The 26,312-nt window shown below is 37.6% G+C and overlaps 2 protein-coding genes across 6 annotated transcripts in view; one reads left to right on the top strand and one right to left on the bottom strand.

Annotated features, from left to right (window-relative positions):
• Positions 1-26,312, top strand: part of CBR4 (carbonyl reductase 4) — a 97,438-nt gene that overhangs the window by 62,395 nt on the left and 8,731 nt on the right. The gene's annotated exons all lie outside the window — the stretch shown is intronic.
• PALLD (palladin, cytoskeletal associated protein) overlaps positions 14,091-26,312 on the bottom strand; it is a 408,233-nt gene continuing 396,011 nt past the window's right edge. For 3 of the 4 annotated variants that reach the window (XM_058720931.1, XM_058720930.1, XM_058720933.1), the window contains 6 exons: positions 26,058-26,152; positions 24,029-24,161; positions 21,078-21,285; positions 18,107-18,272; positions 17,444-17,577; positions 14,091-16,291 (listed from right to left, as the gene is read on the bottom strand). In XM_058720931.1, coding sequence (XP_058576914.1) covers positions 16,119-16,291; positions 17,444-17,577; positions 18,107-18,272; positions 21,078-21,285; positions 24,029-24,161; positions 26,058-26,152 — 909 coding nt within the window. In that variant the 3' untranslated portion in view covers positions 14,091-16,118. Of the gene's footprint in view, positions 16,292-17,233; positions 17,284-17,443; positions 17,578-18,106; positions 18,273-21,077; positions 21,286-24,028; positions 24,162-26,057; positions 26,153-26,312 lie in introns of all 4 variants that reach the window. The other variant, XM_058720932.1, reaches the window with a different exon arrangement.

Below are 26,312 nucleotides of genomic sequence, written 5' to 3' on the forward strand. Positions count from 1 at the left end.
CTGCTAGGCACCCCATCGCAGCTTATTTTCAATTCCTAAAATATTCTTTTTGTTTTCTGAATATTCCTTATTCATAGCATCCTGTGCTTGTTTCCTAGATGCAGTGTTTTCTTCTATTTCTCTGAGTTTATTAATAATAGAAATTTTCTGCTTTAGGTACTCTATTTCTCTGAGTCGCTTTACTTTTTGGATTCTTAGCATATTAGACGCTGTTCTCAGATCTTTTGTGATTTTTGGCTGTTTGTTTATACTTAACAGTGGGATATTAAAAACCACAATGGATTGAACTCAGGGCTGATCTACCTCCAGAGCCAGTTGCTAATTTGCAGGAAATGCTGGAGACAGAAGAACATGTTGAATTGCACCATGAGTAGCACTTGACAAAATCCAGTCTATAAAACATGGTATAGCCCCAACTGTTTGATTTCTTCAATAAATAAATTATAAGAAAAAGAAAGAGATGAAAGGAAAACTGTAGATTAAGAGAGACTTTAAAAACATATTAAATTTAAAAACAGGGCAAACTAAACTTTGCACTTAAAAAGCTAAAACAGTAAATTTTATGTTGCATCTATTTTACCACAATTTAAAACAACAACAACAAAAACAACAGGGGTAAGATGAAATGATAATATTCATAGGACATGTAGAGGGGCTTCTGGGGTATGTGGCAAAATTATGTATCTTGACCTGGATGGTGATTTTAAGAATGTTAGCCTTAGAACAAACCACTAATCTACATATTTGTTTTATTGGGTTTTTTTTTTTGGTATATGTGTTTTATTTTGAAATATGAAGTTTTTTTTTAAGTTATTTTAAAAGAAATAGCTTCTTGTACATAGGTGGGGATTGTTGGCTATGGTCTTCACCATGGGATGATGTGGACATTTTCACTGGCAGAATCCCAAGTCAGTTTTTTTTTGCTCATTGGTTCTCAAATGTTTTGGTCTAGGGACCCATTTATGTGCTAAAAAGGATTAAGGACCCCAAAGAATTTGTTAATGTGGGTTACATCTATTAGTATTTGCCATGGGTTACTTCTATAAGTAATTTCCAGAATTAAAACTGAATATTAAAAACATTTATCCATCAAAAATTGTATTAACATTTCATTTTAATATAAATATTTTTATGAAAAATGATGTTATTTTTAAAACAAAAAAGAAGTGACATTATTTTACATTTTTGTAAATCTTTTTAATATCTAGCTTAATAGAAGACAGCTGGGCCCACATTTTTTCTGCTTTTAATATTTTGCAATATCACACATAGTGTAGTCTTTGAACACTTGATACTTTTGAGAGAATGAGAGTGAAAATGGAAAATAACATTTTAGTATTACCTTGCTTACTCTCTGAGAGGATCTAGGGACTCTTAGGGGTTCTTGGACCATAGTTTGAGAACTAGTATTTTAGCTGGTTTTCTCTTGAGCTGGTCAGATTCTCCAGGAAGATATCTACTGTCTGGAATGCTGGCTGTCAGTATTCTGGAACTGAAAGGAGGGAAGAAAGCTATAAACTTTTACTTGATTCCTCAGTTGTTGGTATTCTATCACTATGGGTGCCTGATTATCTCTCAGACCAGTCCAGAAAATTTGTGTTTTACCATCTAGTCTTGTGTGCAAAGTGTAGGAGAGGATCAGAGAGTCCAGTTGCTTCTAAAATATATTTTCAACCAGTCTTGCTGTTATAAGCTATGCCATCATCTTGACTTCCAAAAGTACCAAATTCCCTAATTCTAGAAATTTTGTGGGGTCTCTCATGGAAATTGGGTTGTTTTTCAGTTTTCTCATTCTGGCCAGAATTCAGTTTTGAGTCTGCTGTTAAGTTAGTGCCCAAATTCCATTTGTTTCTAGTTATCAAAATGTTCTTTCATTGGTCTCCTCTCCTTTCGCTTTGTCCCTTTGGATTTATACCTGAACAAACAAACAAACAAACAAATGCACCCTTGAAGTATTTTGCTTTTGTTGTCTGGGGACATAGTGGTGCTAAAAATATGTGTTTAAAGTACCATCTGGAATTGGAAATCCCAACAGTTCCATTTATAAGGATGTTTCTCTATAACTTGTTCACATTTTGCGATAGTACATTATTTTCATGAGGTGAATGGACATTCTTAGAGTTTACCTCTTTCCTCAGATAATCCTCTTTCTCACATTGGGAAAGATTCTGGTGCTACCTAGCATCCTGAAGACCCTGAACAGATAGTGAGGCTACCTCTACAGGAGCAGCAACCACTACTTCAGCAAATTAAGACAAAGTTCCTGAGGCCTCTTAAAGATACTCTCATTGGCAAAGAGCAGACTGTCTTATTAGTCTTTTGTTACCAGGTGCTGTGAAGAACCACATGCAAACACCACTGTCTTCCTGAAGGAAAATTCTTACAGAGATTTTTACAGAACACAACAGAGATTCTGTTCAGAACACAACAAGTAAGAACAGCTCTTAGAATCAACTGAGCAGGTAGGGAATTAGGATTTCTGATCCCTCCTAAGACAATGGTTCTTAAGCTCTAGTGTGCCAGAATCATCAGGACGGCTTTTTCAGCCTCCGATCGGTGGGTCCCACCCTCAGGGTCTGATTCAGTGGGTATGGTGTCAAAAATTTGCACTTCTAGTAAGTTTCTGATGATCTGTGCATCACACTTGGAGAACCATTGCCCTAAGAGGTAAACTTCCCAAAAGAAGGAATTTAGTGAAAGCATGTTAATTTAAATATTTAACATGGAGTTGTTCCTCCTGAAGTAGGCAAACTCTTTAATTAGATAAAATTTTAACATAGAATACAGATCAGCGTGAATAAACAAGTATCTCATAACATGGGTGAAATCTGAAGTGTTGCATGCTCTGAACAGCACAGGTATTTATAATGGATTTTTCTGGTTTTATATGCTTGACAGACTCTATTTATGAGAATCAGTAAGCAAACATTTGAGAGCCATACCACATGGGAATATAAATGAATACACATAAATTCCATTGCACTTTAGAAGCACAGTGGCATTAAATATCTATCACCTTGTCCAATGCTTTGTTTTATAGATGCGAAAAGAAAGATCTCTAAAATTTTTCCTATTAAATTCTTCAGTGCCCTTTTTCTTTTGAATAATTAACAATTTGTGACAAAAATATAGTCCAAATTCATAATTAAACTATCTCTTGTGGTTGAGGAACTTAAAATCTTATGGAAAAATAAAGTTGAGAGATTAAAAGTGAGAGTGAACCCATGAAAGTCCTATAAATAATTTTATATTTACTAAAAAAGTCAAGAGTGTTTTTCAGAAGGGAGTATAAAAATTGTAATAATGTATTCTCAGAGGCGTGGTTTAGCACCTCCCTTGCGTGTTCACCTTGTCTCTGGTGTTTTGACTTGAAGTTGTTGATTCCAAACATACTGTGATACATAAGATAAAAAAGGCGACTGTTTATTTATTTTAATGTTTATTTTTGAAGGAGAGAGAGAGGGCATGAGCAGGGAAGCAGCAGAGAGAGAGGGAAACACAGAATTCAAAGCAGGCTCCAGGCTCAAGGCTGTCAACACAGAGCCCGACTCGGGGCTTGACCCCACGAACTGTGAGATCATGACCCGCACTGAAGTTGGACACTCAACCGACTGAGCCACCCAGGCACCCCTAAAAAAGTGACCTTTTAAGACTTTGTTCTGTGTGGCGTTGTATTGGCCAGTTTACCAGCGGGCTAGCTTTGTTTTCTCAAACCCCCTTCTATGTACAGGATTATGTATGGCTTTCGATAGCTCTATCTAGGATAGTGGCGTGTGACAGTCTGTAAGAGCAGAGTACTGACATCTGGTGGCAACCATTTTCCAGGTTCTTCCTTCCTGTGGCTCCAAGGTTTTACTTCCGTTTCTTTTATTTTTCACAATGCTGCATTGCCAAATTCTCTGTTCTTACTCAGGCTTTTATTTTACACCCCCTTTTCTAATTATCCCTTACAGGAGTGATTTAACATCGTTCATACTAAAGCTAAAATTGTCATGGTTTAGGAAAGGATACTGGGTATGATCTGGTTATAATAAGAATTTCATGGGTGGGAAGGTTTTACTGCATCTACAGAACATTTTTCTCCTGACACATTTTTTTCTTATTTTACACATCAAAGGCAAGTATGTAAAATCAGCCAAATAGTCAACAACTTATGTCCATTTCAATCAAGGAGGGGAGTTTGTTCTGAATTAGATTATGGTCAATTTATTTGTGACTCCTTTGAGTGTTTTTACTCCCCTTTCCCCATCAATTGTTTTTTATATACAACCTATGTGGAATTTTGTTTTCATAATTTTACTTAGATGTTTACCTTAGCAAGCCACCTTGCCATATTCAGTAATTGAAGTATTATTCCACATAAATTTTTTTCCGAAGATCTCAACATCTTTGGTCATAGGTACACCTCCTTGTACGAATAATTGTTATCCTACTTTTGGTTGAGGTAGAGAGTTGGAGAAATTATCTAATGACCTGCTAACTGGCTCAGAGATTAATCAGTAGCTGTACTGCCTATCACCTAGCACTACCCTTAGCCTTCATATCACGTGACAACACAGTCCCCAGGCTTTAGGCCATAGATCTCTATTTCCAAGTGCTTTCATAATCAAAAGAGCTTATTAGTTTGAATTGTCACCTTTATGATATGTGGTGATATGTGATTTGCACTTTGGGCAGAGCCCTAATTTGAGCCGTTAAATGTCTCAGGCTGGTGTGGTAGCTTCTTAAGTAATAGTGTTACCAGCAGCCCACCTCGTGCCCACATAGCACCACGCTTTTGTATTGTGTTCTTGTCATGTATGTAGCAACTCCCTTGCAGTGATAGAAACACTCTTTCCTAGTGAAATGTCAGTTGATGGTACTTAGGATGAATGAAGAAGTCTAAGAAGATGATGATCATTCCTAGCCTGAGAATCAGAAGTTTTGTAAGGAAAATTGTCCTATATGACATCACTTACTTCTTCAAGCATTTTTCCCAGGATGTTGATCTTATCAGCACTGAATAAAAAGAAAGCTTTTATGAGATACGTCTTGAAAAACATATCCTGTGGCAATTTCTTTGGAATACATTAGATTGAAAAAATTTCTTTATTGCAAGATTTATAATGTTTCATATATTGATGTATTTAATTATTTAATTTCATTTTTGTATCTTGTTATTGAGGCATAATTGACATTTATTACTGCTTTAAGGTATACAACATAATGATTCTTTTTATATTGCAAAATGCTCACAATAAGATCTAGTTAACCTCCATCACCACACATAATTACAACTTTTTTTTCTTGTGATAAGAACTTTTAACATCTACTTCTTTTAACAACTTTTTAAAAAATATTTATTTTATTTATTTTACTTATTTTTTTAAGTAGGCTCCATGCCCAGTGTGGGGATCGAACTCACACCCTGAGATCAAGAGTCGTATGCTCTACCGACTGAGCCTGCTAGGCAACACTTCTTAATCATCTTTCAAATATGCATCACCATGCTGTATATTACATCCCAGGACTTACTTATTTTATAACTGGAAGTGTATACCTTTTGACCACTTTCACCATTTTGCTTACTCCCTAGCCCCTGCTACTGGCAACTACCAATCTCTTCTCTGTATCTGTGAGTTTGATTTTTTGTTTTGTTTTTGTTTTTTTAGATTCCACATAGAAGATCATACAGTATTTGCCTTTCTGTGCTGCTTATTTCACTTAGCATAATGCCCTCAATATTCATCCATGTTCTTACAAATGGCAGGATTTCCTTCTTTTTTATGGCTGAATAATATTCCATTGTGATATATACCATGTTTTCTTTATCCATTCATCTATTAGTGCACACTTAGGTTGCTTCCATGTCTTGACTATTACAAATAATGTTGCAAGAAATGTAGGGTGCATGTATCTTTTCTAGTTCGTGTTTTCATTTCCTTTGGATAAATACCCAGAAGTGGAATTGCTGGATGATATGGTAGTTCTATTTCTATTTTTTTTTTAGGAACCTTCATACTATTTTCCATACCATCTGCATCAATTTGCATTCCCACCAGCAGTGCACAAGTGTTACCTTTTCTCCATAGCCTCATCAACACTTGCTATTTCTAGTAATAGCCATTCTGACCGGTATGAAGTGGTATCTCATTGTGGCTTTGATTTGCATTTCCTTAATGATTAATGATATTGAGCTTCTTTTCATGTGTTTCTTGGTCATCTGTGTGGGGTTTTTTTGGCTAAAACGTCTATTCAGATTCTCTACCTTGTTTGTTTTTTTTTTAAGATTTTATTTTTAAGTAATCTTTACACTCAACATGGGGCTTAAACTCACAGCCCTGAGACCAAGAGTCACATGCTGTACTGACTGAGCCTGTCGGGTGCCCTATATGCCCATTTTTTAATAAGACTTTTTTTTTTTTGCTATTGATTTATATGAGTTCTTTATAAGTTTTAGATATTAACCATTATCAGAGAATAAAATTTACAAATACTTAATGCCATTCAGTGGATTGGCTTTTTGTTTGTTGATCGTTTCCTTTGCTGTGCAAAAACTTTTTAATTTGATGTAGTCCCACTTATTTATTTTTGTATTTGTTGCCTTTGTTTTTGGTATAAAATCCAAAATATCATCATTAAGACTGATGTCAAGCTTTCCACATAATGTTTTTCTTCTAGGAATTTTATGGTTTTAGGTCTTATGTTCAAGTCTTATTCCATGTTGGGTTATTTTTTTAAATGTATGGTATAAGATAGTGGTCCAATTTCATTCTTTTGTATGTGGCTGGCCAGTTTTCCCAGCACTGCTTATTGAAGAGACTGTTCTTTCCCTAGTGTATGTTCTTATCACCTTTGTCATAAATTAATTGACCACATATGTGTGGATTTATTTCTGGGGTCTGAATTCTGTCTCATTGATCTCTGTGACTGTTTTTATGCTAATACTATGCTGTTTTGACTACCGTAGCTTTGTAATATAATTTGAAACAAGGGCACATGATGCTTCCTGCTTTGTTCTTCTTTTTTTCCCCACTTTTTAAATTTATTTATTTATTTATTTATTTATTTTTAATTTTATTTTTAATTTTTTTAAATTTACATCCAAATTAGTTAGCATATAGTGCAACAATGATTTCAGGAGTAGATTTCTTAGTGCCCCTTACCCATTTAACCCATACCCCCTCCCACAACCCCTCCAGTAACCCTCAGTTTGTTCTCCATATTTATGAGTCTCTTCTGTTTTGTCCCCCTCCCTGTTTTTATATTATTTTTGTTTCCCTTCCCTTATGTTCATCTGTTTTGTCTCTTAAAGTCCTCATATGAGTGAAGTCATATGATTTTTGTCTTTCTCTAATTTCACTTCCTGCTGTGTTCTTCTTTTTCAAGATTGCTTTGGCTATTCATGGTCTTTTGTGATTCCAGACCAATTTTGGGATTATTTGTTCTATTTCTGTGAAAAATGCTGTTGGAATTTTGATGCAAATTATGTTGATTTTATGGATTTCTTTGTGTATTATGGACATTTTAACTATTAACTCTTAAAATCTCTGAGCATAGAATATATTTCCATTTATATGTGTCTTTTTCATGAAAGTTTCTTCATCATTGTCTTATAGTTCTCAGTGTATAGTTCTTTTACCTTGGTTAAATTTATTCCTAGATATTTTATTCTTTTTGGTCCAATCATAAATGGGACTCTTTTCTTTTCTTTTTTCTTTTTTTTTTTAGTTTATTTTATTTAAGAGAGAGAGAGAGAGAGAGAGAGAGAGAGAGAGAGAGAGAGAGAATGCATGTGTACATGAGCAAGAGAGGGGCAGAGAGACAGGGAGAGGGAGAGAATCCCCAAGCAGACTCTTCACTGTCAGCACAGAGCCCCATGTAGGGTTGGAGTCATGAACTGGTGTGATCATGACCAAAATCAGAAGCCGGACATTTGACCTACTGAGCTACCCAGGCACCCGAAGACTGTTTTCTTTATTTCTCTTTCTAATATATAGTGTATAGAGACACAACTGATTTTGTATCTTGAAACTTACTGAATTCATTTATTCTAATAGTTTTATGGTGGAGTCTTTGGGGTTTGTACATATAGCAGTATGTCATTTGCATATAATGTTAGTTTTTCTTCTTTTCCAACTTGGATGCCTTTTTTTTTTCCTTGTCTAATTTCTCCGGCTAGGTCTTCCAGTAATTTGTTGAATAAAAGTGGTGAGAGTGGGCATCTGTGCCCACTAATCTTAGAGGTACCTCTAATCTTAGAGGTAAAGCTTTCAGGTTTTCCTCATTGAGTATGATGTAAGCTATGGGCATGTCATACATAGTGTTTATCATATTGAGGTGCATTCCCTCTGTACCTACTTTTTTGAGAGTTGAAAAAGTCATAAATCAATAATGAATTCTGTCATATGCTTTTTCTGCATCTATTGAGATAGTCATGGGTTTTATTTTTCATTTTGTTAATGTGGTACATCACATGGATTTGTGGATGTTAAACCATCTTTACATACCTGGAATAAATCCCACTTGATCATGTTGTGCAACCCTTTTTATGTATTGATGAATTGGTTTGCTAATATTTTGTTAAGGATTTTTGCATCTATGTTCATTAGGAATACAGGCCTATAATTTTCTTTTCTTGTGATGTCCTTATCTGGTTTTGATACTGGGCCAGGCTGCCCTTATAAAATGACATTAGAGTCCCCTCCTCCTCTTCTATTTTTTGGAAGAGTTTAAGGAGGATTGGTATTAATATTTCTTTTAATGTGTGGTTAATATTCACGACTAGCCATCTGGTTCTGCACTTTTGTTCGTTGGGAGGTTTTAGATTACTGATTCAATCTCCTTATTAGTATTTGTTCTGTTGAGATTTTCTATTCCTTCATGTTTCATTCTGGTTAGGTTTTATGTTTCTAAGAATATACATAATTTTCTTCTAGGCTGTCCAGTTTGTTGGTGTGTAATTGTTCATAGTAGTCTCTTATGATCCTTTGTTACTTCTGTGGTATTAGCACTATGTCTTCTCTTTCATTTCTCATTTTATTTGAGTCCTCTCGCTTTCTTGGTAAGTCTAGCTAAAGTTTTGTCTATTTTGATTATTTATTCAAAAACCCAGCTCTTTACATTGCCTTTTGTATATTTTCTATTGCCTTTTTTGTCTGTATTTATTTTTGCTCTGATATTTGTTATTTCTCTCCTTCTACTCACTGTGGGCTATATTTTGTTCTTTTTCTAGTTCCTTGATAATGTAAATTAGGTTGTTTGAGATGTTTTTGGTGTCTTAATGTAGTCATCTATTACTATGAAATTTCCCTCTTAGAACTGCTTTTGCTGCATTCCATAAGTTGTGATATATTTACATTTTCATTTGTCAAGGTATTTTTTGATCTATCTTTTGATTTCCTCTTTGACCCATTGGTTGTTCAGTAACATGTTTAATCTTCACATACTTGTGAATTTTCCAGTTTACTTTTTGTAATTGATTTCTAGTTTCTTACCATTGTGGTCAGAAAAGATGCTTGATAATGATTTTAATCTTCTTAAATTTGTTAAGACTTGTTTTGTGGCCTAACCTATGATCTATTCTGGATAATGTTCCATGTGTGCTTGAGGAGAATGTGTGTTCGGTTACTTTTGGATGGAATGTTCTGTATATATGTATCTGTTAAGTCCATCTGGTCTAATGTGTTGTTTAAGGCCACTGTTTCCTCACCAATTTTCTTTTTTTTAATTTTTTTTTTCAACATTTTTTAATTTATTTTTGGGACAGAGAGAGACAGAGCATGAACGGGGGAGGGGCAGAGAGAGAGGGAGACACAGAATCGGAAACAGGCTCCAGGCTCCGAGCCATCAGCCCAGAGCCCGACGCGGGGCTCGAACTCACGGACCGCGAGATCGTGACCTGGCTGAAGTCGGACGCTTAACCGACTGCGCCACCCAGGCGCCCCTCCTCACCAATTTTCTGCCTGGATGATCTATCTGCTGATGAAAGTGAGGTATTAGTCCTTTATTGTTACTGTATTGCTATGTATTTCTCCCTTTAGATCTATTAATATTTGCTTTATATCTTTAGTGCTCCTAAATAGGTGAGTGCATAAATACTTGCAAATATTATATCCCCTTCTTGGAATGACCCCTTTATTACTTATAATGACCTTCTTTGTGTTTTGTTACCATCTTGACTTTTATCAGAAACAACAGACTTTACCCCACCTTTCCTTTGGTTTCCATTTTCATGGAATGTCTCTTTCTATCCCTTCACTTTCAGTCTGTGTATGTTCTTACATCTGAAGTGAATTTTTTGTAGGAAGCATACAGATGGGTCTTGGTTTTCATCTTTTCAGTGACTCTTGTCTTTTTATTGGATAATTTAGTCTCTTTTCATTTAAAGTATTTATTGATAGGTATGTACTTATTGTCATTTTGTTAATTTGTTGTGGTTGTTTGTTAATTCTTTTTCCCTTTCTTTCCTTGCTCTTTTCTTTTGTGATTTGATGGTTTTCTGTAGTGGTATGTTTAGCTTTCTTTATCTTTTGTGTGTCGATTATTGGTTTAAGCTTTGTGGGTACCATGAGGCTTATATAAAACAACTTCTGTTGTTAAGTGTATTTTTAGTTGATAATGACTTAAGTTTGCATACATTCTACAGCTTATTTTTTTACTCTCTTCCACCCATTTCATGTTTTTGATGTCACAATTTATGGCTTTTTATCTTGTGTGTTCCTTAAACAATTATTGTTATTATAGTTATTCCTTTTGCTTTTTAACCTTTATTCTAGCTTTATAGGTGATTAATCCACTACCTTTGCTGTATTAAATTTGCCTCTGCCAGTGTGATTTATACTTTCATATGTTTTTCTGCAACTAATTAGTGCCCTTTCTTTTCACCTTAAGTAAGTCCCTTTAACCTTTTAACCTTTTTTGTAAGTTTGGTTTAGTGGTGATGAACTTTAACTTTTGTCTGGAAAACTTCTCTCTCCTTTAGGTCTGAACTGTGACTTTGCTGGGTAGTGTAGTCTTGGTTAGATGTTGTTGTTGTTGTTCTTTCAAAACAAGAAACAACAAGATGATGTTTCTTTCATCATTTTGAATATATTATGCCATTTCCTTCTGGCCTGCAAAGTTTTTGCTGAAAATCTGATAGTCTTACGCGGTTTCACTGGTATGTAACAAGTTTGTTTTGTTTTGTTTTTTTCTCTTGCTGATTTTAAGATTTTCTCTATACCTTTAACTTTTGACACATTAGTTATAATGTGTTTTGGTGTGGGTCTCTTTGAGTTCATCTTTTTTGGAATTCTATGGGCTTCTTGGGTCTGGATGTCGGTTTCCCTCCCCTGGTTAGGGAAGCTTTTAGCCCTTAGTTCTTGAAATAAATTTTTTCCCTCTTTTTCTCTCTTTTTTCCTCTGGGACCCTATGCTGCAAATGTTGATCAGTATGATGTTGTCTCATGAGTCCCTTAAGCTATCTTAACTCTCTCATTTTTTCTTTTTGCTGCTGTGATTGAATGAGTTCCTGTGCCCTATCCTCAAGTTCACTGATCCTTTTTTCTTCATCTGGTCTTTTTTTGCCATGATCTTTTCTAATTTTTTTCATCTAGTCTGCTGTTGAACCCCTCTTGTATTTTTCAGTTCATTTATTGTATTCTTCAGCCTTGTGACTTCTGTTTGGTACTGACTTATATTCTCTGCCTCTTTTTGAAGTTCACACTTTGTTCATTCATTCTTCCTCTATGCTTGGTGAGCATAATTATGAATGTTATTTTGAACTCTTAATAGGTAAGTCACTTATTTCCATTATGCTAAGGCCTTTTTCTTGTTTTATCTGGTTCTTTCTTTGGAATGTTGTCTGTGCTCATTTTCCTTGACACTCTGTATTGGTTTTTATGCTTTGGATAAAGTGGCCACCTATCCCAGTCTTGAAGGAGTGGCCTGGTGTAGGAGATGAATTTTATTGTCCAACCTGCCCTAGCTCGAGCCTTTGAGATTGTCTAAGCAGCCTACTTCATCCTTAGTGGCTCCTAGTAGTTGGGGCTGGTGCCAAGGCTTGTCATTGTGCCAACTGTAGAAGAACCTCAGTCAGCACCTAGATTCAGGCTGTTTGGAAGCCAGATTCTCAGCAACATTTGAAGTATGCAAATATACCTCTTTCAGCAGAAGACTGGGAGAAGGGCATATGTGCTGCCTCTGCACTGAATCCTGGGGCTATAGCCAGTTAAGAGCTATTTCTTTGTGTGCTACCATTCTGTTGAAGCCCTGCTGGTCACCAGGGCTGGGCTAGGCTGTCGAGCGATGTGCCCTCTGGAAAGGAGCCAGAAAAGCGGGGGTACCAGATGTGTATATGAGCTCCTTTCTTGGAAATACCGGTGAACTGGGGCCCGGTGGAGGGGGAGTGTGAAGATAGTGCCTGCTGGCCTAGATGTGTATTTAATTACAAGCCTCCCCTCAGGGCACAGCTATGATGACAAGCTAATTGTCCTCTTTCACAGAGAGACTGGCAGTGCTTTTCAGTCTGCTGTCTCTATGCTGTGTCTTGTGGGAGGGATAGCTGGTTACGAATTTCCTTCATTACAGCCTTATAGGGCTCCTGAATGTAAATCCTATTGGCCTCCAGAGCCAGGCTGTTGAGGGGTGTCCTCTGGGCAGCAGCTGCAAAAACCGGGGCATCAGACATGTGCCCAAGCTCCTTTGGGGGCGATACCAGCAATCTAGAGTGAAGCAGCGGGAGAGTGGGAAGTGATTGGCCTTGCCTTGGAGGTCGTCTCTGGAGAGGATTATAGTTGGCTCTTAGGTGTGTGTGTCTCTGCTCAGCCCTCAGGCAGTAGGTGGTTGAGAACGGTTTCTCTGTTACTGTCCCATGGGATCTGCTTCCACTAGCCACCACAGCCAGGCAATCAAGGGGTGTTTCCTGGGTGGCAGCAGCAAAAATCAGGGTGCCAGGCATTTGCATAAACTCTTCCTGGGAATACTGGTGACCTAGAGTGAGGCAGGGGGTGAGCAGACAGATGGCACTTACCAGCCTCAGTCTTTGGAGATTATTTCAGTGGGCCCCTAGATGTTTGTTAAATCAGGTGTCCACCCCTCATGTTGATGAAGTTTTAAGATGAGCAAATAGGCTTCTTTCACAGAAAGACTGGGCACTTTTCAGCGGGCGGCCTCTGCACTGGTCTCTAGTGTGGGCAACCCCATGGGAGCCTTTTAACAAGTGTTTGGCGGATTGCTATAGCCTTATGGGTCTTGTGGATGTTAAGTCCTGTTGGCTTGTGAAACTAGGTGTTTTGGGGGCTTGTCTCTCAGGTGCTGGTCTTAAAAGGGTGCTCCTGTGGGTTCAGATCCTTTGATCCTTGAAGCACGATTTTGAGCTCCCTCCTGATTGTAGGTTGCCACACCAGGGGTGGGGTTTATGGCAAGATTGTTTCATCCTCTTCTATTTGTTTTGCTGTGGGTTGTCTCTTGTTTGCCTAATGTGTAGCAGTGATTCGGCTAGTTTTTCGATTTTAGAGGAAATTTTTATATAAACTGGTGTGGTAGGCAGAATTCTAAGATGGCTCTCAATGTCCCCACCTCCTGGTGTATACACACCTTCTCTCAGTTATCCAATCAAACACAGATTGAGGTGTTGCTTTGAAAAGATTTTGCATATGTAATTAGATAAAAAAAACAGGTGATTTTCAGGAAAGAGAGGTATTCACTTGGTTTTGATTTAATCAGGTGACCCCTTAGAAGGGGCTGGGCTCCTTACAAGATCAAGGCGTGGGATGGATCTGTCCTGAGGGAGAGTCTGTTTGCTGGTTTTGAAAATGGAGGAGACCACATGGCAAGGAATGCCGGTGACCTGTAGGAGTGGGGACTGGCTCCTAGCTGACAGATTACGTTGAGACCTCTGTCCTGCAACTGCAAAGAAACGAGCTTGGGAGAGCTCTAGATGAGAATGCAGTCCCGTGGATCTGTTGATATAAGTTAGCCTTCTAGACCTCTGAGCACAGAACCCAGCTCTTCTGACCTATAGAACTATGAGCCAATAAACGTTATTTTAAGCTTCTAAGTTTGTACTAATTACAGCCCCAATATAAAACTACACCAACGGAATATTTTGCTTCACAAAATTGCAACTATTATTTGTTAAATATTTATTGATGTTAAATCCACATTACACCAGCACAACAATCCAAAGTAGTATGATAGTACTTTTTTTTATAAATACAACATAAAAGGTGGCAAATAATGCTACTTAACCCCAAACCCAGCAAATTAGCAAACAGTCACATTCAGAAAAATTTGGCAAGTAAGATATGACATAAGTCATAATTCTACAATATAGATAGGTCCATGAAAGACTTTGTATGGTATCTTAAATTCCATATTAGCAATGCATATTAAGTGTGGTCAAAGAAACTTGCACCACTCTGCAAAGAACATCTGCCACCCAGTGATTAAGCCTATGAATCATTTAAAACTTGGTTGGTTGGTGTTCTTACAAAGAAGTAGAAAGCTGTACATGTGAAGCAGTAATATGAAATATATGGGGTGGTACACGGATATAAAATTATTTTAAAAAATACTGCGTATTGAATTAACTGAGCTAAGACAGTTCAACGTTTTTATTATAAATAATGAAAGATATATGTGTTTTGCATAAGGAATACAGTGTTTTCTTTTCATAGCAAAGTACCATTAAAACCTCATGTCTTATAATACCATAATATCCGGCCAAATTGTTTTTTCTCCTTTCTAAAGTTTATTGGTTCCGACTTAAAGCCATCAAGTCTGGTCAGAATCCTCTCAATCTAGCTGTTGCAAGGATCAATATGCATTCAAAAAGCAGTCTGTCTTTGCAGAGATGCCTTTACAAACTACCCAGAACCCAGCACCTTCTTAAGGCAAGGTTTCATGGCAGCGTGGAAGTGAACCAATGTTTTTCACTCACCGTATTGGTGTCATTGGGAAAAAAAATAGATTATGGCACAAACCTGTTTTTGTCTCTCCCAAGAATCCATTTCCCTCGAGTAGACTAGCTCCCACAGGCAGTTTCTCTTTGATGCCAATCTTGCAGTCTCGGCCCATTTTCCACTTGCTCAACACATCTAACCTCTTCAGCTACTACACAGACTTCAGACACACTGAAACTTCCATAGCGCATGTGCTCCAATCTCCCAGCTGCCCCTAGATCCCCTGACTTTTGAGTGGCAGTGTTTTTCCACCTATACTTGAATTTTGAGGAAAACCAAAAAAAAGCCTGGCCTCTATCATGTCTCCCGCCCATCTACTTTTATCTCCATGAATACAACGTAAGTGTGCCGGTAGCATTTTCCTTCATTCTTCCTACTCCTTCCAGGCCCGTCTTTCCTCTGAATACTATATGCCTTGGCCATTTGGGTGAGTGGGATGTCTTTCGTGGAATGGACTGTAATATAGTTCTGCTTTATTCAGAATACTTTATATTATTTATATTTAAATTAGCCTTTTAATATGGTCTGTAAGTAAGCTTCCTACCAAGGTAGCATGAAAAGAAAATACTACACATAAAGAAAAAGAAAGTTAAAAACTAAGGTATCAACCTTGTTAGAAAACTCTTGATATTAATAAGATTTAAGGCAAGTAATTCCTTCCTTATGATTTAATATAAAACAATTTGCAAAGACAAGGCATTTACTTGGATTTGTCATTTCCTCTTCCTTTTCATCCCCACATATTGCACTTGGTTCACTGTAGCTGTCTGAATACGCTGCCCATTTGGAGTCATTTTAGTATTAACTTGTACAACTGCCTCGTGTTAAGCATTCCACACTGTCATGCTATGTAGCACCTATAGCTAGTGTTTAAAGGCACGTCTGAAAATACAAATTCTGGTTACCTTTGAACAGTGGATTTCCATTAGCATTTTGGCATTTCAGATCGCTTTCATCACAGAAATTCCAAAAGTTTTAAATTGGATGATGAATGTGAATTTTCTGTGCAATGTGTACATTTCTATTAGCATCACCTACTTAAACTCTAAATTTGGTATATCAAGAAAAATATTATTTTGGTGTTTATTTCTTACAGTCAAAGGTATGTTTTTGCCCTTTACGTAATGTGACAAAGGAGTATGTTGGTCAAGGCAATGGCTGTTTCAGTGTCTCAGCTTTAACAAGAATGTTGGATTACAGGTCCTCACTTTCCACCAAGCCAGTGTTCAGTGTCAGGTGAGACGGGCTGGCTTCAGGTTGGAAGGCTGCTTTAATGTCCAGTCCCTGGTCCGAAAGCGCTGCATAGCGACTGGCTGAGGGCCGTACTTTTTTTGGCTTGGTGCTCTGTGGCTGCTGATGCCACTGGGCTACAATAAAAAAGGAAAAAGTAAAAATAAGATTTTTAAAATAAACAAGATGTAATTGGAAAGCACTTAAATGTTTCAAGTAAATACAGTATGTCTTTATATATGTACCAGACACACGTTCTTTGTCATGGTAGAAATCCTAAAATTTAAGCACAGTTTTGCATTTTCCTCATATGCTGCGGATTTACTGCAGGGTAGTGGGACTATAATAGCTACGCAGTAGTTTGGTGTAGTTTGTTTTAAATACTGCAGCACAGGAAATCTTTCGAAATAGTCACTCAGATTCCTAATTCTCAACTCTTCCCCTCTTAAAAAAATCTTCAAAGCTCAAAATGTATAAATGCTATAATAATTATAGTAGGTGTATTCTGGATGGATGTTTTTAACACTAATCAATTGAAAAAAACTGGGCAGTAGGGAAGGTTGAGGTCACTCAACCTTGAAGAACCTCACAAAGTTACTTCCTATTCAAGAAGAGGTAAAGTTTGAAAATCAGTTCTTAATTTTTTCTAGTAGTTTTCTTTATGTCAACAGATCGCATAATGCTATTGTACTAGTCCGTGAATTCAATAGAAATAATTTTCTTTAAATTCAGGATGCATGTACACAAATATTCATACACAAACACAAACCTATTGCTAAGCTGCTTAATGTGTATTAAGGAGGAAAGCGCTAAGCCACAAGAAGTATGCATTCCAGGATCAATGGTACACACATTGAGAGTGCATGAAGACACTGTGATAGGATTATAATACAGGAAGAAATGTTAAGAGGCAGTCATTTGCAGAACACAGGAACAAGAAAATGGGAACAACATGGTTATGTCTTTGCCTACTGTTAATTCCTAAGGATGCTTGAGTAAGGAAGCCAACAACTGACTAGCCAAAGTCAGAGAAATAAACATGCATATTTGGCTACTAATGCAAAGTTCCTGAATGATACTTGGGTATTTGTTCTCCTGGTGTATGTAGTTCACTATTAATGTTGAGAAACTATAAATAGAAAGAGAAAGAGCAGTATGAAAATTTTGGCAAATAAAATGCTAGAGTTGTTTATAAGCTTATATAAAAGTAATGTGATTTGCTGTCCCGATGTCTAATTTTTCATGATTTAACGAATAAATGCAATGAGATGAGATGAAGCGGCACTCACTGTAAACGTCCAGCCTGGCAGTACAGGACACAATCCCTGCTTCATTCTTGGCTGACACTGTATACCACCCAGCATCTTCTTTTGTGGCTCCCTGAATGAGCAGGCAGATGTAGCCATGATTATCCTGGTGCATGCTGGAGAAATGGATAAAGTCATTAGCGTTCTAAATTTTTAAAGAGTGGCTTTGGACACGAAGCATCATTTTTAATTAGATCATTAGAAACAGAATTGTGCAAGTAGCGGATAATAGGGTCACACTTATTCTGGAAAGGCTGCTAGCCCCATTAAAGTTAATGGGAGAGAAGAGCAGACATCAAGAGGTTGAATAAATGTGCGCACTTAATTTCTAGTCGAGGATCCGCCTTTACAAAGCCCACTGAATAGTTTCTGTATCGCCACTGAAGCGAATGAATTCATCTTTTCTTTTAGACATAACACTCAAAAATCACGATGAAATTAAGTTAGAATGTGCCTCATCACATGCCATTAGAGCTTCCTTCCAAAAGCTTAATCATACATTAGGGTGAAGAGTGATTTTTGTCTTTGATATCATTAATGGCATGACTCTTACACAGATTTATGTGCTATATAAAGTGCATCTTTATATATCCTTAGGGCCTATTGAGCAGGTGTGGATTAAGTTAAGTCATCGTGTCTTCTCACCTTACTCGGTCAGTGCTATGAGTGAGTGATTCATTTTCTTTCTTCCAAAATATCTGAGGTGGTGGCATGCCCGAAACACGGCATTCCAGTCGCACAGGGTACCCATCTGCAACTCCTGTGTTTTGCAGCTTCTCGAGAAACACAGGGGGTTTGTGTGCCTCTTTAGCTAAGGAAACATGAGATGCGTGATGTATCAGTGATATACAAAAGTGGCACTATAAAGAATCCAGAAGCTTTTAGAACTATCGCTTAAACAGACCTTTTATTTTATGGTACCATTTTTCACTTCAGGTGGTTAGGATGCTAGTCCTCTCTCCAAATTATTCTTTTACCAAGAAAGGTTCCTATGCTTCATTCCACTCATTTATTTCCTCAATTAATTCAAGTCTGACAGGCCCACACAGTCCACTAGCCATCTGGTCCACGGAATGCCTGTCTGACAGGCTGCATGACACTCCTAAGTCATTGCTAGCATCTGGGATGGCTTCACTACTAATTATGTCACCAAGCACTCGCAGCCTTTACCAACCACCGCCACCTAGTGACTCTGAGGAGAACAAGTCTTTCGAGGAATTTGATCCACTCAGATTCCCTTCCTGCAATCTGAAATGTCTGCTATGAAGATTTGTTAAGTCTTGGCTTAAATGAGACATACCATAGGATTTAAAGGGGGAAAAAGTGGGGGACACATCTTTATCTAAATTTGGCAGCTTTAAATTGTTATGTATCAGCTAGGAATATACATCTTCCAAATTATAAACTCCGGTTTGTATTCTCTGAAGAAAGCTATAAAAAGACAACTTTATTATTACCTTGAAGGAAGGAAGCCATAAGAGACAACTTTATGACTTAGACTGAAAAAGTTAGAACTATTTGTTAATAACACTCTGAGTATTACTATCCAATGGGAAATTGTTTTCTTAGATCTGAGGTGTAAACAATTTCAGAAAAAGAATAAAGTGTATTTTCTTCTCAGCTCCCAATAATGAACTTGAGGATGCATGTTTTTATCAACCACCCTCTCCTTTGGGATGACAAATATATCAAGGCAAAACAGCTAGGGGAGAAACAGGTGAAGAGAATAAAAATTCTACCTGAAAATTTCAAACACCTAAGACTCTCTAAGACCTTGAATGATGTAGAGGATTATACTTTTATTTCATTAACCGTATTTCATATGGTTTCCTGCCCTAGGCTGTTTGAGGGAAAGTGGGACCAGACCTCACTCAATATTCTTTTTCTGGATCCCAGTTTGAAAAGAGCATACAAGGCATAAAATGAACCTTAACGTCAAAGCCACTCTCCAGTAGGAAGAACATCCACCATTTGGGAGCACTGCTACACAAGGAACTGATGATACAGAGCTTTGCATGATTTAATCCTTATAAAATGACATAATCCTTGGGGCGCCTGGGTGGCTCAGGTGGTTGAGCATCCAACTTCAGCTCAGGTCATGATCTTGCGGCTTGTGGGTTCGTGCCCTGCGTTGGGCTCTGTGCTGACAGCTCGGAGCCTGGAGCCTGCTTCTGATTCTGTGTCTCCCTATCTGTCTGCTCCTCTCCATTTCACGCTGTCTCTCTCTTCTCTCGAAAATAAACATTTAAAATGACATAATCCTTATAAAAGTTCTGTGAGGCATTATGGTCCCCATTTTACACATGGGGGAATTGGGTTGCAGAGATGTTATATATGTGCCAAAGGACATAGCCAGCGGACGAGAGTGGGGATTAGAACTGAGATCTGACGCCAAAGACATGACACCTGTAATCGCTGTGCACCGCCACCTTTCTAATGCAAGTGCTGACCAGGCACACCAGGATGCCTGTGTCTTTCAGACCTTCAAGTCTCATCCTGAGGACAGATATGACCCAAGGGAACATTAAACAGGAGAACGCTGAACGGTTTTGGTTGGAGGAGGGATGGTTAGAGGAATGGATGAAATTGATCCTAGTTGTGTAGGAATATCAAATACTTGATGTAAAATTTAAAAGCACGGTTAAGACATACTACAACAGCCCAGGTATTTATGACTTTTGTGTGTGAAAAATGTCCTGGTGCCTTAATTAGCATCATTATCCAGGATTTTAGCCACGACCTCCTGGGCTTTATTCTCATTGCTATTTTATTTCTTGAAAGAGAAGTAAAGACTCATCATGTGGGGAAGAGCACTAGGAGTCAACAGACTATGGGAATCTGGCCCTCAGTTAATTAAATAGGACCCTGGGAGAGTCGCTTACACTCCCTCATTTCCACACCTGTAAAATGAGGAAGAAAATTTGCTCTAATTATCTCTTAGGGCTTTTATGAGGACCAGGTGATACAGTGGTCAGGAAGCACTTTGCAAATAGGGATATGAGAAATAAACACTGTTTCTTTTTTAAAAGAGAACAGATAATAGATGCTCAACTCTTAAGGATACTATAAACCTTCCTTATCTAAGGGTAAAACTTTATATAACATTATGTACTTCTACAAAATTTAATAGTATGTAATTCATTAAAAAGCAAATCTGAATATGACTGTGACACTGGGGGTAAATGATAATGTTTAGAAGTTTTGAATTTTGAAGCCAATGCCTCTTACTTTAAAAACTGGGTAGCACTTTATGCATCAGCCAAATCCTATATATAAGTTTGGTTCTGGAATCCATGCCGCCATTGCTCCTTCTCTATGGAACACTGGAGGCCAACTCACACATGAGAAAGAGAATGACCAGAACAGCTGCTAAATTCCTCCTCTCTCTTGGCCAGGCTAATGGGAGAAGGGAAAGATAAATAATAATGGCTACACTGAAAACAAGTAATGTTTCTGATCTGGTAAGTCTTGTGTCCTAATTGGCTACTTTGGTGATACACTCTGTTTTTTTCAGCAGTTTTATGTGTTCTCCATACTGTTTAATAATGCAGGATCAATTTACATTTTTACAGCCGATACTCATTCTGAGAGAAAAAAAATTCACAGACTTGCTTACCAGCAACCACAAGCTCCAGGCTGAATGAGTTTTGTCCTGCTCGATTAGTGGCTATACATGTGTAGATGCCAGCATCTCGTGATGTGACTGGCTCTATGATCAGAGAGTGCACCCCGTTCTCACGCACGAGCATCTTGTGAGCGCTGTCGGGGCGTATAGGTTTTCCATCTAGTTGCCAGCTTAGATCTGGGGTTGGTAACCCACTGACCTAAACCAGAAAGGAGCATATAAATTTCTCTAATACTGAAACAATAAAATCGTTAATAGCTGGGAAACCACCATGATTCCTCCTTTGGTACTACAAGGATGGGTTTTAGTGTCGGCTCATGTTACTCTTTTGCTTAAACCTTTCAATGGCTTACTGAGCAATCATGGACTCCCTTCTAAACATCTCTTGTATCTCTTAGATCTCTTATAAGATATCTTAGATCTCTTCTATTTCCTAGAGAAAAGGAAAACAGGGGACTTAAAAAAATTTGTTGTCTTACCTCACCAGGGTTATGAAGATTACTGGGATCAGGGCGCTGAGCTCTTTGGAAAAAGGTGTCCAACCACAATAACACACTCAGCTGGCATTTATACACTATAAAGCTTATTATCAAAGGGTTGCCATAGCTATGGAGACATCAGTTAATGCATCCATCAGCACACAGAGCTATTATTATTTTATCATCTTTGAAATTAAGTAACAAGAGCAATATGAAATTACCCAGAAAGCCATCTCAACAAATTAGCATCACAATGGAAACATAAAATCCTGAGAGCATGACAGTTGTGTTGACCAGAGACCAGATAAAAGCACATTTAATTGCTAATAACACATTGTGCTGTGAAGGGGTAGGGATGGTTGCCATCTGTCAGCTCTTTATAGTTTTGCCCTTGATTGTCCAAGGGAAGAAAAGCACCATTAAGGAAGGCTTTTTTTTTTTCCCACCCCCACCCCAGATTTACTAGTGGGAAATTGCATACAAAAAGATGTCATTTGGACTGTAAAATAATTCTTTTGAAAAACCAGCTCTGCCAAGTTCCATTCTTGCCGCGTGATACTCTCGTTTAAAAGAGTATCTATAAGATACCCATCTCTGCACATATAGCAAAGTTCTTGAGAATTTAAGGGAAAAAAGTAAGGAAACTGAAATTACTGGCTAAAAGGATGAAGACAGTTTGGAAACAAACAGCAGTAGTTAGCTTGGCTTCGGAGAGGGCAGGCTCTCCGTTCTCCATCTGGGCACCTGCTCTCCCTCAGCTCTCCACATACACTGCTTTACCTGTTTGGAGGTCACTAGAGGTGGGAGGAGGAGGGAGGAGGTGGGAGGAGGTGGGAGGAGAAGGGAGGAGGTGGGAGGAGGAGGGAAGAGGAGGAGGGAGGAGGAGGAGGTGGGAGGAGGAGGGGGAGGGAGTGGACACTCCTGGTCAGGCTCCAGGCCTTTCCCAAGGTTAGAAATAAGGTGGCACTGCTCACTGCCACCTTGCTAGGTTAGATCCTGACTGAGGTCATGGTATGTTTAGTAGGAGAGTCCTTCAAAGTGACTGTGCACTCTCAAACCACTGATCCACGTGCACCTCTGCCAGTACAGACCTAATCACATTAAAGGCAAAGGGAAAATGCCCACTTCTTCTACCCCTATTCTAATTCCAGCTTTTCTGGTTGTGTAAAGAAGGCCTGATTTCAGAAATTTAAGGTCATTATAAGCAGGTCATAATTTGAACAGATACATGCTCTGAGCTCATATGGGGATGGGAGGCGGGAGATGAGCAGATTTGTTACTAGAGGGATTGGATTAGTCATTTGCCCTTAGCACTTAGCACCAGGTCAACGGTAGTTAGTGTCTAGGAATGCACCTAATGGGTTAAAAGCAGGGGAGTGGTGCTTTTTTGGGGGTAAATCTATCTGTTGCTTTAGTGATATAAGGCTTACTTTGATTTTTTTCTTCTTAAAGCTTACATATACTGATAATTTTTTTCTTAAAAAAATATAGATTTTTTTAGACATTTTTACACATGAAATAATAATCCCTTGGTATCATCTAATAACTAAAATAAAATTTACTCTGTTAAATGTCATCTTACAGGTAGTCTATATGAATTAATTATAGACCAAAAATATACATATAAATACACAGATGCTGAAACTCAACTTTTGTACTTATACTGTAGAGAGAATTATGTTGGAAAATAAAATACTTCTGTGAAGAGTACTTTTTAAAACACATTTCTATAAACCTAGATTTAATACTCAAGTACCTTACATTTGTGTTCTGCAATCCCAGATGGAACCAGCAGAGGGACTCCAAATAATTTTAAAAACCTTTTCCATATTTAAGAGCTAAAACTTATAATAAATAATGGGGCAAAAAACCAAAACAATCAAAAAAATTTTCAGAGCAGTGGTAATTAAACATTTCTGGCCTTGAGCTCCTTTGAGAAATTGGTGAAAGCTATATCATATACATAATTTTGTATGCAATTTCAAAACTCACACACCTAATGAAAGCTGCCTCCCCAAGGACCCTGGGTTAAGAAGCCTTGCTGTAAAAAGGGTGAGAGAAGGATGTCACTCTAACCTTGGAAATGGGAGGAATAAAAGAGTAGATACATGACTACAAAATTTATATGAAAAAAGAATGAAGATAAATTATTAGGACATGTAACAGATTTAACACATTTACTACTTCAACAAAATTGGAAACTTAAAGGGAAAAAACCTCCCAGTGACTTTGTACAGTATGCTATATAGAGTTCTAAATAAAGAAAACATTTAGTAAAAATTTAAAAGAATGACAAAACAATATATAAACATCTAGTATATTTCATTTTTTTCCCCGATGATGCTGGAAAACATTTTAAAGATGTATGTATACCTTACATAATTTCCCTAAAAGGAATTCAAGAGTCATGTCAGTGAGGGGAGAAGGGAAGCCAGAGATTTGCAGGCAATAACCAGCTCTTACTTTACAATCCATTCTGCAGAGTTTTCCTTCTTGAACAGTTAGGTCTCCAGGAGCCTGTAAGAAGTGAGGTCTGAAGAATCGCTCCTGAATTGGTTCGTTTTCATCTCCACTGTCTCTTGATCTAGAACGAGGCCTTAGCACAAGACAGATAATAAACAGATAGAAAGATGAAAGGAAAGGAAAGGAAGAAAACAAAGAGGGAGGGGGAGGGGAAGACAGAAGTTATTTTCAGACTCTCAGTCATTTATTTTTTTAATAATATGTGGAGCAATAATATAATTTCCTTACCTAATTCTTACTCCTACAGTTTACACATAAAGTCAAAAAAGCAAAACCTTGTTCATTTCCAAGTTTATTAGAAATTTAATAGTCTGCTACTTTCTGGTGTTAAATAACTCTGCTATCCTAATTCTTAGAGCTAATATGAATAATAAAAGGGGAAATGGGAAAAAATGAAGTACTCTATATTAACCTATTTTTTTCCTAAATCCTTTCGAAAGCTATATGAGAAGTAGCAGCAACTGCTGCTCATTTTTTGCCAAATCTTTTTCAGTAGTAATTACAACTTCCCACTATGATTTTAAATTTATAGGAAATTAACATTTCTTATTATTTTGTAAGAATTTCAGATCTTTCTAATCAAAATTCCTTTTCATATTAACCAGGAAAACATTATGTATTTTTTAGCTTTAAACTAAAATTGTGCAAATCTTCCATATTTTGTGTACCTCTCTCACTTTTAAGTATGTTGCTCGAGGCACCTTTAAGAGCAATAAAATTTAAAGTAATTGCAGGGAAGATGTAAGAAAGGAACAAGATTGTCACTAATCACTAGAAGAGAAGTTTAAAAACATTTAACCAGAAAAAGTAGAACAAATGAAAGAGCAGTATAATTAATAGGTCAGTAATTCCCAGTTTTAGATAGTTTCCTCTTCTCTAACTACAGGTCTAATTTATGAACAAAATGCTTTCCTAGGAGACACTGGCACACGGACAGTCTTAAATGTATTGAAGACACAAGCGAAGCAGAAGGAAAAAAATGCAAGAGCATGGATGTGGTACTATGTTGTGTTTACATTCACACATACAGGCACAGGTTCCTGTGAACAGACACTGCCACAAACAAGTTAGAATTAAACCCACTGTGTTTCAGAGCCAGAATTGTCTTCCAAATTGTTGAACAAAGGGCTCTGTGCATCCAGTCACGAGGAGGTGTAGAAACACCACTTGTTTGGTGCTTACCTTCTGTGAGCCTAACTTAGTATGCATTCTCTTCACCAAAAGTGTTTGCATCTGTGGCCTGTAGTTTACTGTCTGGGCTATTTGAGCATACTGTGTAAAACACCTAAATAGGAACCCAAGATGACAGGCTGGTTGACTTACCATATTCTTTTTTTAAGTGCAATATCCTTTCCTTGTCTCTGCCTACTGTTACTCCATCAACATCCTTGCACAAACTCAGGGTTAACTAGGACTAGAAAGCACACTCTATTGTTAGCAAGTATTTGTTGAGCATTTAAAATAGGACACACCTTACCTACAAAACTGTCATCTAAAATAAACTCTTTAGAAGTGACTGAAATGTGAACATTAGGAAACTAGCTGATTTTAAGAAATCCAGTGGCAATAATTTGTCATGGGCAGTCTAGACAGCTGTTGGTTGGAGAAGTTTGGTTTTGAATATCTGTGTATCGTTTACTGGTATTTTCACATTAATGTGCTGCCATTTAAAGGTGTTGAGTCTTGATATCTTCATACATAAATTGGGCCCCAATTAACAAATTAGTGATAGTATATCTAACTGGGCTTAGCGACATTGGCAACCGTTTGTTCCTTTCCCGTTTCTGAATTGCAGACAAGAATAATCAGGGAGCTGTACAATGTATCATTTTAAGATTGTATTCACTTTCTTCTGTCTGGCAACTGTGTTCACTTTTGGGGTCCTATCACGGTTCTAGTAGTGTTGAATTTATAGTAATAACTGAAATGAAACCGTAGTAACACCTATGAGAAGCAACGTGTGAAATACCTTCTGACATGAGGATGGCCTGAGGGAGAGCGGGGACTGCGACCTCTTTGGTTTACAGCCTGTACCATTAGCCGTCCCGTACAACTGATGCGGCCCTGTCAGAGACATCAGGAAAAGAAATGATTTGCAAGCAAAACAGCTAACCTTCAAGCACCACCGTGTTTACTGTCCTATTCTCCATAAGACATTATTTCTTAACCAATAAATAGACCATATTAGTAATGACACCAATCCCTCTCAGAAATGTACTTTCCC

The sequence above is a fragment of the Neofelis nebulosa genome, chromosome 3, assembly GCF_028018385.1.
Source record: "Neofelis nebulosa isolate mNeoNeb1 chromosome 3, mNeoNeb1.pri, whole genome shotgun sequence".
NCBI lineage: Eukaryota > Metazoa > Chordata > Mammalia > Carnivora > Felidae > Neofelis > Neofelis nebulosa.